We start from the raw sequence: 16,719 nt of genomic DNA, 5'->3' as shown, positions 1-16,719 counted from the left end.
TGTCACAATTTAGCAAATCTAAATTCAACTAGAAAGGAAAAGCCTCATGGCACGTCTCTGTGGAGAGAACCTTAGGAACCATATCTAGGCATTTCTTGCCATAAATGCTAATAGTATGTTTATTGAAAGACTGCTTATTTTTAACCTTTCTCCTACCGTTCTTAGCATCATCCTTTCTGTTAGTGCCATCGGTGTCTGTACCACAGGACGTTTGTTTAGTCCCTTCTTGGAATTAGCATTGCTATGGGAGGTGTCATTGTCAAGCTCCTTACTATGGTTTCAAAAGGAATCACCTCAAAATTTTTAGAAAAGCTGTGGAGGGTGAAGGAAAGTATATAAGAATGTGCTCTCGTTATTTTTCTTTGATCAACTGGGAATCACTTTGAACTAAGAAGAACAAGGAAACCTTAAATTCCTAAGGATAAGAAGAGATACAAAAGGGAGGCTAAGGAGTTAATAGAACCCCTATTAAAGTTAAACTTACGTGTTAACCATACACAGATATGTAATGTATTACATATTTGGGGATACATAAACGATCTCCCAGTTTTACACATTGGCTGCAGATTTTGGGTATACATGAAGGATACTGTGTTTCTTTTGAAAATGTCTAACAAGACTTAAAGAGTTGCATATTCATACATCTATCCTATGTCTCCCAGAATCCTTTCTAAAGTCTCCTAGGATCCTGTGACATTTTAGCCTGTACTACGGTATCAGACACTAAGGTCCTCAGATAAGCTGTTGCTGAAAAATTGCTGATGTTGGAGGAATGTATGGGGAATGTGGGGGTGGGGGGGAGGCTATGGGAAAAGCTGATGCAATAATTTGGCAAAATCAAAGAAAGCCAGAATTCTAGAGTTTTAGATTTAGCACCAGATGTTTCAGGCATGGATCTGGAGTCTGAACCTCAGGGTCAAATTGTCTGCTTAGAGACAATTGAGTGTCTTCTCTATGGTAAAACTGGGAGACATGTAAAGCGGGGGTAGTGTAATTAATTCATTGGGGGAAAATGCAGAAGGCAACAAATAGCCTTTGCTTTATTTTTAAAAGATGAACTCAGGAAAATGCATACACAGAAAGAATTTTTAGTTCGGTAGATAGTTTTAAATTATAATTGTAGGAAGTAGTGGTATATTTCTGAAGGGCTATGGCAAACATTGTAGAAACTCGGATACTTTAACTCTTAGTCCTCTTTTGTGCAAGAAGAGCTTAAAGGCTTTAAGAAAACTTCCCAGCTATGGGAGATGCATTTCTTCCCAGCTATGGGGAATGTTGTCTTATAGTTTGCTGAATTTTATTGGTAAGTATTTTTTAAAGTTTAATTTAGATATATATCAAAAAGAAGTGTAACAGCTAGAATTGCAATTATGATTTTCTCCATACAGTGGGGAAAAATGCACCCATTTATTTAATAGGAGCAATTAACAAGTCTGTACAAATGGGGTAGCACTGGGGTTACAGAACAGGGATAAGTATGACTTGGTCTCTGCTTTCGTGCATCCTATAACCAAGCCGAGGTGACAGAGACAAAAATCAACCATCCTATTTAGAGAATGGTGCGTGTTAGGATGGAGGCATGTCAGGGGACGAGAAATCACTCAGGGGTGGGGTGAGGGGTCACTAACTCGGCTCAAAAAAAAGAAACCAAACCTGTTGCCATCAAGACGATTCCAACTCATGACGACCCCATGTGTTACAGAATAGAACTGCTCCATAGGGTTTGCTTGTCTGTAATCTTTAGGCCTAGTGGTTAAGAGCTACAGCTGCTAACCAAAAGGTTGGCAGTTTGAATCCACCAGGTGCTCCTTGGAAACCATATGGGACAGTTCTACTCTGTCCTATAGGGTCTCTATGAGTCAGAATTGACTCAATGGCAACGGGTTTTTGTTTTTTTTTTTTTTTAATCTTTATGAAGCAGATTACCAGGGCTTTGTTCCCTGGTGCCACTGGGTGGATTCAAACCTCCAGCCTTTAGTTTAGCAGCCCATCGAAAACCATTTGCGTCACCCAGGGACCTCTAACTCGGCTAGAGTCCAATAAAGGTTTCTTATAGGAGTGGAAGTTGAGCTGAGCCTGAGCCTTACAGGCCACTAAGAAGTTTGCCACATTGTTGGGGGAGGGAAGGGAAGGACGCTACAGGGAAAGGGGTGAACATAAAGAAATGCAAAGAAGTTTGAGAGAGCTGTGTGTGCAGTGAGAACTTCAAGTAGACTCCCGGGACTGGGGGTGGGGCGGCGAGTGAAGGAGCATATAGGGGCTTGGCAGAAGACAGACTGGAAACACACCCGGGAGAGAGATTATCAAAAGCCTCTCATGCCAGGCTAAGGAGTGTGACCTTTATCCCGAAGGCAAAGGGTAGCCACTGAAGGATTTTAAGTGCTGAGGTTATATGATTGGATATGTGTTTTAGAAAAATCATTCTGGCAGCTATTATGCATTCTAAATGAAGACAAAGCACCCCTTTAAAATGTCTCAGGTCATCTAGCTAGTTCCTGAGAAAGGGTCGTCTCTAATTCTTATCATTTATCCTCTTAACATAACACAGAAACAGCATCCTTTCTGGCTTCTGGCTAAGTAGATGCAACCATGATTGGGAGAAGTGGCTTGGGGTAGTTTTTACATTTTTCCTAACTGCCCTGGACATCAGGATACTCTGGTATCTCTACTCCAAAGGAAACTTCATGGTAGGGGGTGTTTGCACCTGCAGACACGAGGAAGGCAGGAATGTTCTAAACCCTACTTAAAGGGTGAGATACCATTCTTTCCTGCAGATGTGCTGTGTGAGAAAACAGAGAAGGGAGAGAGAGAGAGAGGAACTCTATGTTCTGCTTTGCTTTTGTTGAAAATCAGAATATGCCTCAATATTTCTACCTGGATGAAAACTTAGCCACCTTACAACGTGAGCTATACATTCATAAGGGTGCATTTGAATGGACCATTTAGGCAACTTTAAGGAGCCCTGGAGCCCTGGTGGTGCAGTAGTTGAGAGCTATGACTGCTAACCAAAAGGTCTGCAGTTCAAACCCACCAGCCGCTCCTTGGAAACCCTATGGGACAGTTCTACTCTGTCCTACAGGGTCGCAAGGCGTTGGAATCAACTTGATGGTGGTGGGTTTTTTGTTTTTTTTTCGAGGAGCCCTGGTGGTCCAATGGTTAAGTGCTCCAGCTGCTAACCAAAAGGTTGGCGGTTCATACCCATCCAGTGACTCCATGGAAGAAAGATCTGTTGATCAGCTCCCATAAAGATTACAGCTTAGAAAAGCCTATGGGGCAGTTCTATTCTGTCCCATAGGGTTGCTATGAGTTGAAATCAACTCCATGACACCTAACAACAACAACAAAGACATAATAGAATTGTATGGAAAGATACAACTACAAATGGCCTTGGTTTTTGTAGTCCAGGCACAGTTTTGGGACAAACACTGGATACCTAAACATTTGAGGAGGAGACTAGGAAAGGTTAAGGAGAGGACATGGCCTGAGACTATGGTGTCTCAATACAAAAATTGTAAATGAAAATGGCCTGGAAGCTAAGGTAGCTTCTAGCAAAACAAGAGGATCCCCAACCTTACACGTTCGTCTGCCCTGGCAGTTGAAAGTTCATATCCCTAATTAGGAGTTAGGCCTCTATGACATAAAGAACCCTCTGACACACAACCCATTTCATTTATACCTGATGGCCCACTGACCCTGGGAGTTCCGATCAGTTGTGATGTAAATCATAAGCGCTTTTGGGGTTTTTGTTTTTGCCTCACTCGGGGTAGGTTTTTGGGAATGGCAGCCTTAGGGGGAGAGAGGGCGCGAGTAGGGACAGAAAATGGGAGCGGAGAGGAGCCCCTGCTGACACGGTCAGCCTGACGCATTGAATGTCTGAATACGGTAAATGCCGCTTTATCCTGCCTTGAAAGGCACAAGATAGCGCAGTCTAAATGCCTGGGCATGCTTAAATAGGCGACTCGGGATGTTTGAGTTGAGCGTGTTTGAAATCTGAGCTCTCTGACAGCCTGGGAGCTGCCACAGGTCACCTGCCTTGCTCCGTGGGGACAGGCCCAGGCCTCACAAGAAATTGTCCGTAGACGAATTGTAGTACAAATTCCTTTCTTTGTTGGTTGGCCTCTTTCACTAGACCATGGCCTATAAAATTTTGTAAAAACAATTCTTAAATATTATTTGAAAGGGCAAATGGCCCACGCTGAAAGGTTTGACAGTTTGACATATAGTGCATGGTTTTGATAGCTCGGAAACTGAAAAGTGGGGCCAAGATTCTCCTCCGGCTTGTTAGAAGCCTGGTATTTTCTTAAATAGTGTCTTGTTCCTGTGCAGAGTTCCTCTACTCCTAGCCATCTGACAGGCAAGGAGTCGGCTTCAGGGATCTTAAATCCTTTTAGACTAATTTGTGAGAGAACAGGAAGACAGCTAGCACCTTTGAATCCAGCGTCCAAAACCCACAGAACAAGGTATGGCCAATTAAGGTGCCGTTCGAATAATCATATCAAAGCAGATTGTTGTAGAGAATTCTGACAACGCCAGGGCCAGCGCCTGGAGAGAGAGGAGCCCAGAGTTCCACTTCCGTGAGAGAAAAAGGGGATTTGAGTGCCCAGTCTCATCAGAGCCCAGGAAGTCGCAGGAAGTGGATTTCTGCATTAGAATGTTGCATATATGCAGCCCATGAGCGCTCAGCGCCCGTCGGCTGCCTCTGCATAGCCAAAGGCCATTTTCAGGAGCCTCTGGCCCCTCAGTCACTGGCCTGCTAGTTAATTGCCACATGGACTTCATGACATATAGGAAGATAATATGACATTTTCGGTTTCTGTCACTGGCAAACGCCACAACGTTGCTTGCACTAGTTGCTAAGAAGCTGTCAGAAACCATTAGCAGCTGGCTGAAGTCGCCCCGTGGCACTTCCTCATAGCATCAGCAAAACGAGCATAAATCACCCACTGGAGCCTACCGCTATCCTAATGAGGCTGTAAGCTTGTTTATGGACTAGCATCATTTTTATGATTATTTCCACCTCTTCGGTTTGCCTTCGTTTGGCAGCAGGAGAAGTCAGCTCCAGGAATGAAGTCACCGCTGACATTTTACAAATGTGGTTCAGAGCTGCTGCCTGCTGCCGTGTGGTCGGCCGGTGGTTCTCCAAGTTTGTTTAGTGATCTTAAAAATAAAAAAAGGAAATAAATCCTCCCGAGACCGCATAGAGGTGACTGGATCAAATTGCAGAGTGAATGGAAATGCTGAAGGTACAATTGACCATTTAGACTCTCGTCTGAAGTTGAGACATCTCGAGATCAATTTGCAATTTTAGAAAGTGGAAGAGGTTAAACAATTTATTAAAATCTATGAAAGTGTTTGCTTTTAGAACAGTCTGTTTTATCATGCTCTCTCTTCTCCATTTCCCTAACTCGTGTCGGAAAGGAGCAGGGTTTATTGTTTTAGGCTTTTCTGAACAGGCACCACTGTTTACACTGGATTGAAAGCATTTGCTTCCAATGAAAATCTTGTCTTAGATTACAACCCAGCAGTGTAATTTCCCTCCCAGATGGGAGTAAAGTAGCTGTATTTGCCTAAAAACAGTAGGAAGAACAAACTGTGCATTAAGCCAAGGCTGTTTTTGGCTTGAGCTAATGATGTAAAAGAAACCTTTTATTCGGGAGAGGTCACTGCCAGGGACTGAAGGGGTGATCTGGCTCCTGCTTGAAAGGTTTCTCCATTGTATCTACATAAGTCTTCACTTAAAAAATTCTGTTCCTAATGCTTCTGCTTTCAAACAGCAGAAATAAACAGGAAAGGTTCTGGTGAGTGTTACACATGGAATGCAGAAAGCCTTCCTCCCCTAATGGAGTATATAATTCAGGTGCCCTCAAGGCATGCTTTCAGGAATTCTTTTGCCTGAGGTAATGGGAAGCTAAGGCTGCTTTAAGGCCTTGATTATCTATTGAATGCACAAAGCTGGAAAAAAGTCATCTCCACTGGATCATAGTAGATATTTCCATAAATTATCAATGAATTCTCTTCTAGGCAGGCACTAGGCATTGCCTGCTAAATTAATCTGAAGGGGTTTCAAGATGGATAGTAAGGTTTTTTTTTTTTTTTTTTTTTAAGGTGGAAAACAATTGTGGCCAAGTGGTGGAAAACAGTGTCATTAGGTTGGAGGCTTTTCAGTTTTAATCAATGATCCAGTGATATGTTGCTTTGCCTTGGTTACCTTTTGCCCATTGACATTTGAAATGCTGTTGAGTTGTTTTCTTTTCTCACGTTTCTTTAATGAATTGTTATTTTATATGGTGAATTGCTTCCCTGAATAAAAAAGCCGCTTTAAATACTGGACTCTCAAAGAATTTATTAGGCAAATCCAAGGAGACTCCTCAGAAGGCTCTTGGTTATGCAAATAAAAAGTGTGGTGGAGCGGAAGGAGCTCTGTCTGACTTAGCTATATGGGTGCCTGGTCCAGCGCCCACACCAGCAACTCCATCCGGGTCAGCATGACCTTGAGCAAGTCACAGAAAAACACCGTCCTCCTTGATACAACGAGGCCTTTGGAATTATGGGTCTTCATGATCCTTTCCACTGAGAACACAGCTGTGATTCTGGGTAACTTTAATAAAATTATAATGATATATAAATTAACTTTTAAATTAATAAAAATGTAAATGAAGAGAAGTTCTGCAAAAGTTTTATATTTGTGGCATATCAATAATAATACTAGAAAATGTTTGAATTAGTCTGCTCCTCAGGCAGTAAAGTTTTTAAATTTTAGCTTAGTACCAGTCAAGGCAATTTTGGGGTGATTTTCTTTTTTGGGGGGGTCTCCTGAGGGAGCTGTTAAGAACAATCGGTTAATCATTACAGAACTACTATAGATAAAATACCTGAAATCAAGTTATAGGATTATTTTTATATGTAGGATCTAAATAACAGAAATAAGAAACACAGAAATTGATGAAGCAATGTAAATAAATCTGAGACTGGTTCCTGGTGGCACAATGTTTAAGTGCTCAGCTACCTTACCTAAAGGTTGGTGGTTCAAACATATCCAGCCTTGGGAGAAAGACCTGGCGATCGACTTCCCAAAAGATTACAGACAAGAAAACTTGTGACAGTTCTGATCTGTCACATGGGGTCACTGTGAGTAGGAATTGCCTTGAGAGCACCAACAACAACTACAGAAAGTTCTAGTGTACAGCCACCAGAATGCTCCTTATCAAAGTTTTGGGTTCTTTGGGTCATGTAGGTTGCCCTCCAAATGAGTTATTTAATCCAGTGAATGTACTCTTGGGTGCATTCATTACCTCATTTCTAAACCTTGGTTCTATAGCTCTTCTTTTTGGGCTCAGATCAACCTGCCCATTTCTAAAAGCCAGGAGCTTCCACGGAGAGGTGGGACAACCAGTCCAAGCTATGGTGTGCAGGAGATGGTCTTTGATAGAAGCTCAGTGACTTTCTAGCGTAGTGACTTTAAGCCGTTGTTGTCTTCCCTTTTGAATTTTGTGCCAAAACCAAAAATGGAATACAAATTCCATTTGTACCTTGTGACTTACTTTGGATAGTATGACTATATGGGCTGATGTTTTGTATTTTTCCTCATTTTTAATATAGCATTGTAAAAGTCTTACTACATTTTTTATTTTATGGTGTCATGGAGCCAAAATATTTTTTAGAAGAGACAACTTAAATTTTAGAATATGAATCAAGAGGAAAATAGGACGCAATATTCAGGAATGTGTTAGCAGGTGATTTTTCAATGAGAAAAAATTTAATCTGAAGAAATTTTAGAAACTGTCTGGATTATTAGTGCAATATTCTAATTTACTCTTAATTTAACATTATTTTACTTAAGTAATAGTTATTTTCTAATAAAAAAATGATTTCAGGGATTTTTCCCCGACTAAACTTGATGCTTCTTTTCTACTACAAGAGAAATTATATCCCATTTGAAGCATCCCCATATCAAACAATTTATACAATGGATTGCCTACACTTTCATGGCCTACTTTGACTAGTTTTAAGAGATCATTTGGGAAATAGTTTATATCTTAAATGAATGTTCTCACAAGTTGATGCCAGTGACTGTCTGTGGGATTTGAATACCCAGGGCGGGCAGCACCTCTTTAAAGGCTGCCACCATATGTAACTCCCCAACAGGAGTTACACTGAATGTGACTTAGCTCTACACATTAGAATAATTACTATGGCAACAAAGCTACTAAAGAGACTGCATATTTCCCTCCATTCTCTTTGACCTTTTAGCACTGTCCCTTGGAAGAAGTTCTTTAGAACTGACTACTGTTGACCCTGGGCCTTGTTCTTTCTCTTTGTCTTGGGAGGAAAAAAAACAACAGAACAAAACAGCAAAAAAAAAAACAAACAGTACCAAAGACACTATTAATCATTTAAATTGCTTTTTTGGTTTTGTTTCTATCCAAAGGCATTCTATTTGAATAAAGCATGTCAAGGTAGTATCAGTCAAAATTTGATTCACTATGTTTGCAGGTGATGGCTTGGACAACAGTGTAGCTTCCCCCAGCACAGGTGACGATGATGATCCAGATAAGGACAAAAAGCGTCACAAAAAGCGTGGCATCTTTCCCAAAGTAGCCACAAATATCATGAGGGCGTGGCTGTTCCAGCATCTAACAGTAAGTGGATTCTAAATGACGTATGTAAACTAACTATGGGCAATGAACCAGTTTTGCTAGAAAACAAAATTAAAAAAAAAAAAAGATCCCTCTGGACTTGGAATATTTCATAAATCATTGAGTTCTCACAGTTTTTACAAAAGTGTTAGTACTTGTTTTTTCAGATCCATACGCCATGAAGGAGTTTTATTTGAAGTTCACTGTTGCAATTTTGTTACGCACTAAGGTTTAGGGGTTCCTATACACTTCTGATTTTAAGATTGTTAACAATGTTGCTTTTCTAAGGGTGATCCTTAAGTACTTGGAACCAGCACCCACTGAGAAGCAATTCAGCCAAACCCCAGAAAGACTTAATATCTACCAGTGCTTTAGTGGATCTTTATAGCGAATGATCCACAAAAAATATTTAAATTTTGCTGCAATGGCAAGATGATCACATAATTTGCTTTGAAATGGTTTGAATACACTGGCTTCCATTACAAAGCCTTCATCTGAATCAGAGCTGCACAGTGAAAGTTGTCCCTGTATTTAGAACTTGTAAAGGAAAACAGCAATATAGAGTCAGCTCTTCCTGTGTAAGTCCCCTGTGACTTTTCAAGCAGAGTAACAGTTTATATTGTCTGTGTGAGCATTGCTGTTTTCACTGCAGGAATTCTCCTGGAGATGTGAGAAACTGGAGATCTGGGGCCTTATGCCACTGGGGGATTTGTTTGCTTTGGTTATTGTTCTGAATGAATTTCATGTTCAAAATATTTATAATCATAATATTTTGGTGGATATTTTTATAAGCGTATACTGATTTACTGATGTTGAAGGAAGAAGACAAAATGAAAATTTATGGGTAAAATAATATTTTAAAATTCAGCAAAATCATTGACCAGGGGGCCTCGTGATATTAGGGACAAAGGATGAATTTAGACAGGTCGTAGCCTAGCCTAGCCTAACATGAATGAATGTTAAAAACTTTTGTATTTTAATGCCTGGAGCAAACCTTTTATATTACTATTTTTAGACTACATTGCTTTTCTTAATGTCATTTATTTTCGAAAAATATAAAAATTCTGTGTTGTCACAAACACGTCCAGAACCTGTTGACCCTCACATCCTTGCCCACTTTGAAAGCCACGTCCGTTAGCAAATTGCAATGATACCTGGAAACAAATTCAGGGAATGTCCCAAGGCCATGCTGGTTCTGTGCCTCTAGATAGAGGCTGTGCATCCAGTAATACTCGAGGGTATAAATTAATCCAGATTTCCCACTGCCAGTGAATACAGTAAAAACTAAGAGAAGTAGGAGTAGCTAAAAAAATAACTCCTTCCCTTCCCCTCCTATCAAGCATTCAAAAGATCAACTAGATCATGTTGGCAGTTTTTTAACAAGCGTTTGGGGTTGGTTAATGCTGGTAGTTAGTTGAAGGGTTAAATTCTGTTTTGACTGTTAGAGTTCAACATCATATTAGCTTTTCCTGAACTCTGGTTCGGGTACCACTACTTATCTGACGCTTGTTGCACATGTGTAGATATTTTGAGATCAGCCCCGTCCAAGATTCCTATCGAGGATTATCAGCTACTATTGAGCTGGGGTGGGGGGAAACACGGGTCTAGGGGGAATATCATGAAAAAAGTAAACAGTATGGCATTTAAAATTATCAGGAGATAAGAAGTGACAGTTGGTTAAAGGCAGTGATGCAGCCATGCTGATGTTTCATTGTCAGAGCTAACCAGCTAACCTGGTCTGGGGGATGGATGAGGAGCCGGCAAAATCAGGTTGGCCTGAATTCACAACCCAACTATTTCTACTTCTTATACTAACAGGAAAAAAGAAAGAAAGAATGGATTTCTTCAGCTTCCACCTCAATCTGTAAAGAAGCTTTGGCTTTACTTGAAGCTGAGGTGCCCCTGAATAAAATATAATCAAATATTGGTTCAAACAGAATCAGGAGAGAGAGAAAGCAAGCTCTTTTATTCGTCCTCCAGACTTTCTGTTTTTCTAGTCTGTACCCTTGTAAAGAAACTTGCAGAGAGCTATATTATTTTCTTTAAAAAAAAAAAAAAAAAAAACTTTTTACAGCTAGCATGATTTTACCTGCATTGCAATGACTATATGGACCATATGTTACTTGAGCAACTGTATTAGAAATTATTCGTTAACTGCCTGGTTTCTTGAGACCTGGCTAATTTCCTTCAGTTTTGGGGTCCTTGCTGGCCTGTGCCACTGCCCTGAAGGGGAAGTCCATTCTTCCATGTCTCCTAGCTTTCTATGAATGCCTCATAGAAGTTGCTTATGGTTTCCACTGGATATGTATACCCTCCCTATCCACTCTATGAAGTCCCTGGGTGGTGGGAACAGTTAGCACACTCTGCTGCTAACCAAAAGGTTGGAGGTTTGAGTCTACCTAGCGGCACCTAGAAAGAAAGGCCTGGCAATCTATTTCTGAGAAATCAGTCTTTGAAGACCCTGTGGAGCACATTTCTACTCTAACACACATGGGCTCGCCGTGAGTTGGAGTCAACTCTGTGGCAACTGGTACTAGTACCCATTCCTCAATGCTATCTACCTCATATAGAAATAATGACTATGATAACCATCCCTGAAAAATCGAATTGCTCTCATTAACAGCATCTAAAAAGCAAAGTAAGGAGATATATTTAAATTTGTAATTGATTTGCCCGTTTCCTTCCCTCAAGGAAAAAGATTCCCTTCCCTGTTCTTTAAGTACAAGAGCAAATAGATCTTGAGTTCCAAAGGGGCACCCTTCTCCCTTATTTTGATATATTCCTTCTAGGAATGCATGGACTCCTTTGGTAATATTTATAGTCAGGAGCTGATTCTAATAAATGCTGTGGGGAAACTGAAGACTATAAAGAGAGGTTTGTGGTTTGCCCAAATGTAAGTAACTACTGACATCTCAAAACTAATCTTTTGGGAACTTTATCTCAAGCCCTGAGAGGTCTTTAGGAGTGCAAAACTCATTTGGACGACTGGGTACCAATTTTAAATGATCACATTATTGCTAGATGATAAATACAATTTGTTTTCTAGAAAATTCTTTCTGAAATCTTGCTAGATGTAAAAGAGCAATTGAAATTCTGGTTAATGAAAACCACAGCAATAACGATTTATTAGCAAACTGTAAGCTAATCTTTTTTTAAACGCCAAAAGGCATATTATAAACCCTCACATACTTTTTTGAAAACAAATTGCTATTTTTTTTCTTTTTTAAATAAATGGGTCAATCCTTTCACTGGATATATTCTCCTAAAAAAAAAAAAATCTGCCTTTGAAAGCGCTTTCAAGCATTTGTATGTTAGAGGTGCAGCATAGGCCTGAATTAAAAAAAAAAACCTTACTGGATTTGCACCCTAGCTGCATGAGAAGAAAAATATGCCATTCTGTAGTTATTCACAGGTAGCTTTAACCGGTAGCACATTTTACTACTCCAAAGAGCGAACTAAAGCCTCGTTCTTGGACTCACAGTCTCCTGCCAGCTAAACTGGACATACTTGCATATAATGGAAACAATAAAAGAAAAAGGAAACAGGCTTTAAACTTTGGTGATTATGGGGTAAAAGGAAATTTCAGTGATGCAAATTTCTAGCTTCGACTTAGTTGAACATTTGCCAGTTTTGATAAGAAGAGAAGGGCTCTTAAAAGAAATGACTCCCTGTGACTGAAAGAGTGACTGACATTATTTAGATAATCAGAGAGAATTAGGAAGAAAACAAAAGCATTTATTAATAGGAATGCTTGCATTTGCCTGAAGATAAATGATTGCAAACAATTAAAAAGTACTTAATATTTGCATATGAGTCACTGTATAGTCACAGTTAATTAGATCAAGGGCATATGACACATCAAGGTTTCTTTTTCCTTCTTGAGGGCATTGTTCCAACTGTAAACAGACCCTACCATGTCACAGTACTTAAGCTGAATGTGTTTTGCATATTACCGGTTCTTTTGCTACCTAGTGTTATAAAAATTTGAGGAGCGCTGGTGGCTCAATGGTTAAATGCTCGGCTGCTAACTGAAAGGTCAGGGATTCGAACCCACCAGCCACCTCGCAGGAGACAGCAGGAGAAAGATGCGGCAGTCTGCTTCCGCAAAGATTTACAGCCTTGGAAACTCTATGGGGTAGTTCTACTCAGTCCTATAGGGTCACTATAAGTCAGAATTTGACTCAGTAACAATGGGTTTGGTTTGCTTTTGGTCACAAAAATTTGTGCACAAGGGCCTAGTGAAAATCAAGAAAAGGGATAAAGACAGTGTTTAAGGTTAAAATCAAAGGTCTTTTCCTTTTTGTTTTCCTTCCCTAAAATATTGCAGTTTTAAGCATAATCTAAATAGAAAAGCGGTTAATGTGGTTCTTACTTAAAATATGCAGTGACTGTATTTTCCTGCATGGAACTGCTGTGTGGCCCAAGAACCCTGAAAGTCAGGGAAAGTAGAGGACATGCTTGCAGTGTTAGGTGGAGAAAGTGGTCGGGGGGGACACATTTGGCATTGACCACTCAGGGGCAGTGATCCTGAAGGTGAACTGGTTTTCCTTCATATTCTCTTCAGCTCCCCATCCTTTCACTGATTTTGAGGATTCCGTTGGGCTAAGCCTTACTATAGAGACAAACTATTTCTAAGTCAGATACACACGTTTGCCAATGTGTGCTTGCTTGTTTGTGAACTTCCAGCCTGGAAAATATTTGTAGTGTGTGTGGCCAAATTTACGTCTCTATTTCTGATTTATGAGGCTTCCCTCTCATTGTGGATAAAGCCAATGCGAAGGGTTGTAGAATCTTCCAGGTTGCGAATGGCGTTTCCATAGAAACACTATTAGATGACAAGTGCCCTGCGGGTGCTCCACTCTAAGGATGGAGTAAATGGAATTGAATTTGGAATTGAATGCTCTAGAAGAGACAGATGTTATTTCATTGGTTTTGCTTTTGGTAACAAGATCTGTTGGAGATATCTTAGTGCCATCTCTCTGCTTGCAATCTGGGGAAGAATTAGCTCTCTAAACATTATTGCTATAAACTATTATTTCAATGAACTTTGTACTTCTAACTGATATCCAGATAACCCATTCTAGTGATCAAAGTAAGTAAAAGATCAAAAAGAGTAATGGATCTCGCTAGGTAGTAGATCCCGTTTGCTCCTCTCCTTCCATTTCTATTGCTCTTTTTCTATCCCTCACCTCTATACTCTGCCAGATTTAACAGTGAATATTCTTACTGTACCTTCCTGGCTAGCATCCTTAGTTAGCACTAGTCCTGAGAAGGCGGTTGGGCGGGAAAACTATATCTTGCACACTCTTGCCTTTGAGAAAGACAATCCCTCCTTCAGACTTGTCCTAACCTACCTTCATGTTCGTGTGCCTGAGCCAAGGGAGTTTGTTTGTGGAGACAGCAGGTAACTTTCATTTCTTCCTCACTGCATATTATCTGCAGCTATATTGTTGAATTAAGACCCCTGAAAACCAGTAGGAAAGAGTGAGAAGATTTTGTTTTTCCTTGCAGATATCCATGTACTATATAAGAAATGAGCTCTCTCATATGTATAAGAAGAATATGGTTGTTACCTTTTCCTTTACATGTAGTAGTTTGCCATTCACTTTCATAGGGTTCAGTAATGACGGTGGTCAGAGTTAGACTTTGCTGAAACTAACCCAGGCTTCAGTGACAAATCCCTCTATGTTAATTTTAAAAGACCTCTGCTACTTCAGAGATAGCTTTTTCAACTTTGATTAGATAGGATCCTGACTTTTTTTTTTTTTTTTTAACCCAACTGGGTCTGTCTCAGGGGGAAAATGGAACAGATTATTTAATTACTGGGGTGGGGAGTGTTGGAATGCCCTAATTCTTCTGTGGTATACATCATATAAACTCTATTTTAATAATGAAGCGGATGGCTTCTAGATTCTGGGGCAACTGCCTTTTTCTTTTTTTCTAGCTGGTTATTGAAATCCTAATGGGATGGGGAATGAATTTTCCTAGGTCAGGTAAACTGAAAAGACTACAGCTGGAATTCTTCACCCAGAAGAATCAGAGTTAATACTAATGATCATTGTGAATTAGAAGATCAAAGGCGAAGCATCAGCCTGTTCTCCAAGTTGTTGCCCCAGAGGCCATTAGTGACCTGGCAGAGCTCTCGCTCAGCCCTCCACATACCTCCTTCCCCTGGCCCTGGCCTTTCTTCCCCACTCCTAGTTATGCACCTCTGACCTGGGATGATTACAGTCAGTTGATGAGGAGACATTGGGGAAAACAATCAAAAGTAAAAACAAAAGTCCAGCTTTAAAGTCTCAGGCTTCTTCAGGTACACAAGCCTCATATGCAGATGGGCTCTGACTGGGGCCCTAGGCCATATTCAGCGGGTGATGGAGATTTCTGTGCTCAACCCAATGGTTTATTCATTTCACTTATGCTCGGGGCCTTCTCTAAGGGACTTTTATCGAGTCTGGTTGGCAATTTGTCAAATTAGTCAAAAATTTTCCTTTTGTTTCCAAGGCTAAGTTAAAACTTCACTATATTTTGGTTTTCTGAGGCACTCTTAATTGGGCAACCTAATGAAAGACTGGGTTGAAAACGAAAGTGCTCATACAAGCACAATTTATGAAGCTGATGGTTACTGATGCACGTAACTCTTTGAACACTTGCCAGCCATTTATACTTCAAAGGCTGTATCAATATCATGTCTCCTTTTTATTTCTAATAGTGATGATATATTTTTGGGGATAAAACATCAAACTTGGTCAACAACTATGCAAATGCTTCTCTTCAGTTTAAAATCGGAATACCGCATGTGTCTATGTGAGTGTGTGTGTGTATTTTTTTAAACGAAGTCTATCCAACTTTTAGGCATTTTAGAGAAGTTTGGCCTTTTACTTTCTCAGTGTTGAAGGTTTCTAGTGATGATACTTTGACTGAAATTATGAAGATTTGACTGAGGGAACATCAGACGGCCTCATCTGAGAAAGGATTCCAGTACTTTGTCTCGTTTTGCTTTGATTCATTGTTTCATCAGTAGAAGTAAATTTATACATCATAGAGTTTAGAATAGACTTAAATGAAACCATCCTCATCATATCTCAGTCTTTCTCACTAAAGTGTGTGACTGTGTGCGTCTATGTATCCTCGTACTTGGGCATATTCCTATAGGACACATGTCTATGAACCCCTGCAATCTCTACTAATCCAGTGGGGAAAACTGAGCCAGTTTACTGCTTTAATCTCCTAAGGAGCCATGTGCATGGATCTAATTTTTCTGTTTCTGCTGATGTGGGCCCATGCCAGAGGGCAGTCATGGAGTGGCAACCGCATTGCAATGGTCTGTTACTCCAATGACAAAGTGCCCTTGGCCCTGGTCAAAGCTTACTGGTTGCCACGAGGGAGCAAACATTGTTTTATTGAAGCTCCAATGTCATCGTGATGGTGATTGTGTACATTCACATCCAAATGATTGCTACCGACAAGGGTGCTGATGTTTCAATATTATTTGTGCGTACATTTAGAGACTCCTCAGCCTGATAGAGTTGGGTTGCTTCAGTGGATTTAATATTCGCCTCAATGTGCCAAGAGCAGGAGATAGGTCCCAAGGACTCACATATTTCTTAGTGAGCCTGGGAAGAGACTCTAGGAGCAAAGGAGTAATTGAGAGTATTACACTTCGCTATTTTCTAACATTTTAAAGATCTTTTTAGTCCTTGTTTCTTCTTGCCATTGCAAAATGCCTTTGCTAGGCAAATTATAGCCCTGTGAGCATGGGTCCTAGTACAAAATGTATTGCTCTGTCTTTGAATACTAGGAAGAAAAGGTAGACCTCAAATAACTTGATGCTATAGATGCTAACATCCTAAGTTAGTTGATATTTAAATGAGATAAAAATTGCTTGGTTTTATAACATGTTATTCTGAATATTCTGAAATAGAGACCATTTGATTTGACTGAAACAGCCACTTGAATTTGAATGTCCTGCTGATGTTCTCTTTTCAGAAAAAAAGTGTGACAGTATATCTGAATGTAACCTTTGGAGTGTCTTTTTCTTTTGGATGTCTTCATACCGTGTGGTTTTTTTTTTTTTTTTTTTTTT

At 40.1% G+C, this 16,719-nt stretch overlaps 1 protein-coding gene across 2 annotated transcripts in view; it reads left to right on the top strand.

The window, feature by feature from the left end:
- The window catches only part of MEIS1 (Meis homeobox 1), a 140,053-nt gene that overhangs the window by 69,362 nt on the left and 53,972 nt on the right, over window positions 1-16,719 (top strand). For both annotated transcript variants that reach the window (XM_023733215.1, XM_023733219.1), the window contains exon 7: window positions 8,494-8,639. In XM_023733215.1, the coding sequence (XP_023588983.1) occupies window positions 8,494-8,639 (146 nt within the window). The remainder of the gene's footprint in view (window positions 1-8,493; window positions 8,640-16,719) is intronic.

The sequence above is a fragment of the Trichechus manatus genome, unplaced genomic scaffold, assembly GCF_000243295.1.
Source record: "Trichechus manatus latirostris isolate Lorelei unplaced genomic scaffold, TriManLat1.0 scaffold00004, whole genome shotgun sequence".
In the NCBI taxonomy this organism is placed as follows: domain Eukaryota; kingdom Metazoa; phylum Chordata; class Mammalia; order Sirenia; family Trichechidae; genus Trichechus; species Trichechus manatus.
The sequence above is the reverse complement of the archived record's forward strand: the minus strand, read 5'-3'. Positions and strand labels throughout refer to the sequence as shown.